We start from the raw sequence: 3185 nt of genomic DNA, 5'->3' as shown, positions 1-3185 counted from the left end.
TTAATAAAGATAACGCTTTTATAAAATTATCCTTAATTATTATTGGTTTTGTCATAATTTAAACAGCGTGTAAATAATATATTAGAAATAAAATTAGTAAAAGTTAATTAATATTATTAGAAAAGTAAAAAGTTTTAAGATAAAACTTACTCTAACTTTTAAAGCTAAAACACACTTATTTTAGGAGAGAGTGTTTTTAATTTGTGCAACTAGCCAATGTAGTAAAAGCAATTATTCCATGGCAAAAATAAAGAAAGAGAAAAAAAAATTACTAATCACACACACATGACCAACCAAACATACTAATCACTTTTATCAAAAACAAAAACAAAAAACATAAGCAGCACAAATTCCCATGAATCTTAATCCAACGGACAAGATCAAACCTTAACAAAATCAAACGGTTTCCATTAAGCACAAATTCCTTAATCAACTCACGGATTACGATGTTTCACTTTCAGACCAAATGTGGAGCCCACACAGTAGTACAGTCTACTCACAAAGGCGGGAACCCAAAGAAAGAAGCATGGCCCTTTGCTGTCATCAGATGAGTTGAGATGAGACTGTGATGATGAGAGAGAAACAAAACAACTACTGTCATATAAAAATTTGTTTTTTTTACTTTTCTTAGAGAGAGAAACAACTTTCACACTTCACACAAAAACACAATCATTCATTTTTCACTATACATGCTTTGTATGTGTGTATGTCACTGTTAGTGTTAGTATAGCACTTAGTATAGCTCACAATAACATTCTAGTTTCTGAGAAGGGTTTGTAATTTTGTTATTCTGTTTCTTTATTATTCTCTTACACCCTTTAATTTCTTTTCAACTTTTTGACTTTCTGTTTTGTTTCCAAGGAAAAAAGGAAGCAACTTTGTTTCTGGGTCCTGTTGTTTTTTTCTGTTGTTGGTCACTCATTGCTACTAAACTAAGGAATAGTTCTTTGTTTATGTTCTTGTTCTTATTTGTGTAAAGGTGGAAAATTTATGGGTGAGTGAAGAGAAAAAAAGATGGGTTTTTGTAGAAAATGATAAGGATTCTATGAAGGCTTCTTTGTGAAGATTTTGGTTTGAAAAATGAAAAGTTTGTGGAATATGCTTATGCCTATGCTTATTCTTATTCTTATGTTTGTGCTCTTTTTGAACAACCCATTTTTGGATAGAGTTTAAAAATTGAGTCTTTTTTGGAGTTATGTTAATATGAGTTTGTTTCCAAGTTTTGTGGTTGTGACTTTGTTTCTTGTTTATGGGATTGATTTGTGGGTGTGACTTTGTTGGTTGTGTTTTGATGTTTAGGAAAAGACAAACCCTTTTTTCTCTTTCAAATAGGTTGTTGGTGTTTCAGCTTCTTGTGCTGTTCTTGTTTTGTTTGCATCATGATAATAGAGTGCAATGTCATGGGAGATTGAGTAAACATGTATCTTATGAGTCTCGATCGGGGTCGGGGTCGGGGTCGGAATACAAGGATGATTCTAAGAAGATTATTGTTAGTGTAGTTTTAGGAGTGATCACTGGATTAATTGGTTCGATTCTGTTTGCGTTTGTGATTCGTTGTGTCGTTCGGTATCTGAATAGAACGCCTATCCTTAAAGGACCGGTGATATTCTCGCCGAAGATTGCCTCGAAGACGCTCCAATTAGCTTTGTCGAAAGAAAACCATTTGCTTGGTTCGAGTGCGAATGGGAAGTACTACAAAACTGTTCTTGAGAATGGTCTCATAATTGCGGTGAAAAAGCTTACACCGTTCGAGAGCAATTCGCAAGAGAGTAGGAGAAAATCGGTGAAGAGGAAGATACAGATGGAGCTAGAGCTTCTTGCAAGCTTGAGACACAGGAATTTGATGAGTTTGAGGGCTTATGTTCGCGGAAACGATGGATTCTCATTGGTTTATGATTATGTGTCGACCGGGAGTCTCGCGGATGTGATGAATAGGGTTAGGGAAAATGAGTTGCAGATTGGTTGGGAAGTTAGGTTGAGGATTGCTGTTGGTGTGGTGAAGGGTCTTCAATATCTTCATTACACTTGTGTGCCTCAGATTTTGCATTTCAATTTGAAGCCTACTAATGTGATGTTGGATGCCGAGTTTGAACCTAGATTGGCTGATTATGGTTTGGCTAAACTTCTACCAAACTTAGATAGAGGGAATTCTCTCAACACCCCTCCCGAATGTTTCCTGAATTCCAGGTACAACAACCACCAAATCTTATCCTACTAATTATTTACTGTGTCAATATGTCAGTGTAGGTGTCAATATTATGTCTGGTGTCAGCGTCAATATTGTCTGGTGTCTGTATGATTGTCAATGTTGTGTCTGGTGTCAATATTGTGTCTGGTGTCTGTATGGTTGTCAACGTTGTGTCTGGTGTCTGAATCACTTCTCGATGATGGTATTGAGATTGAAATTCGTGTTTTGAAATTTCAGCAGGTACACAGAAAAAAGTGACATATTCAGTTTTGGGATGATACTAGGCGTTTTATTAACCGGTAAGGACCCTACGGATCCGTTCTTTGGAGAAGCGGAGAGAGGTGGAAGTTTGGGATGTTGGCTGCGACACTTGAAGCAAGCGGGCGAGGAACGAGAAGCTCTGGATAAGAGTATTTTGGGGGAACAAGGTGAAGAAGATGAGATGCTAATGGCTGTTGGGATTGCTGCTGCATGCTTATCTGATATGCCTGCTGATAGACCTTCAAGCGACGAACTTGTTCACATGCTAACACAGCTTAATAGTTTTTGAACCAAATTTTTCGGTTTCTTCACAAGTTTTTCTTTGTTCTCTCTTTTCCTATACTAAGATGTATAGGTGTATTTGACTGTTTTGCATGATCATAGTTTTGATGATTTGGTTGATGTTTTCTGTCCTTTTTATCTGTTTTTTTTTCCACACTAGTGTATATATTATGTTTGTAAATCACTAGTGATCTTAACAAGTTCTGTTTTCTTAGTCAGTACTAATTATTGACTCCTAAGATGACCATGACATCCACTTTGTTAACATCAAGATTTTCTAGAAACCAAAGTGAAAATATAAACATAGTTTGTTCTTCTGATTTGAATGTCTCAACTTTATCATTTCATTGAAAATTAATAAACAAAGTTGATTAGGTCCAATAATATCATAAACAAAGTCCATTGATATTATTGTTTTGGATCAAAGAACTGGTTACTAACTTCCATAGTCACA

At 35.6% G+C, this 3185-nt stretch overlaps 1 protein-coding gene across 2 annotated transcripts; it reads left to right on the top strand.

Moving 5' to 3' along the window:
* Positions 1 to 525: 525 nt before the first annotated feature.
* Positions 526 to 2851, top strand: LOC131608960 (inactive leucine-rich repeat receptor-like protein kinase CORYNE). 2 transcript variants are annotated; one of them, XM_058880570.1, is made up of 2 exons: positions 526 to 2187; positions 2429 to 2851. In XM_058880570.1, the coding sequence occupies exons 1-2, from the start codon at positions 1250 to 1252 to the stop codon at positions 2736 to 2738; spliced, it is 1248 nt and encodes a 415-aa protein (XP_058736553.1). In that variant the 5' UTR covers positions 526 to 1249; the 3' UTR covers positions 2739 to 2851. The 2 variants fall into 2 exon arrangements, with proteins under 2 accessions (XP_058736553.1, XP_058736552.1); XM_058880569.1 differs by having other exon boundaries at positions 532 to 2187; positions 2426 to 2851.
* The last annotated feature ends 334 nt before the right edge of the window (positions 2852 to 3185 follow it).

Source organism: Vicia villosa, linkage group LG6, assembly GCF_029867415.1.
Source record: "Vicia villosa cultivar HV-30 ecotype Madison, WI linkage group LG6, Vvil1.0, whole genome shotgun sequence".
Classification (NCBI taxonomy): Eukaryota; Viridiplantae; Streptophyta; class Magnoliopsida; order Fabales; family Fabaceae; genus Vicia; species Vicia villosa.
This window is presented reverse-complemented; position numbering and strand designations above follow the sequence as displayed.

What these genes read in the sequence shown, in the direction of transcription:
- LOC131608960 (XM_058880569.1), top strand. Translation starts at nt 1,250, where the DNA reads ATGGGATTGATTTGTGGGTGTGACTTTGTTGGTTGTGTTTTGATGTTT. An exon ending in GAATGTTTCCTGAATTCCAG is followed by an intron (nt 2,188 to 2,425) that starts GTACAACAACCA and finishes TTGAAATTTCAG; the next exon opens with CAGGTACACAGAAAAAAGTG.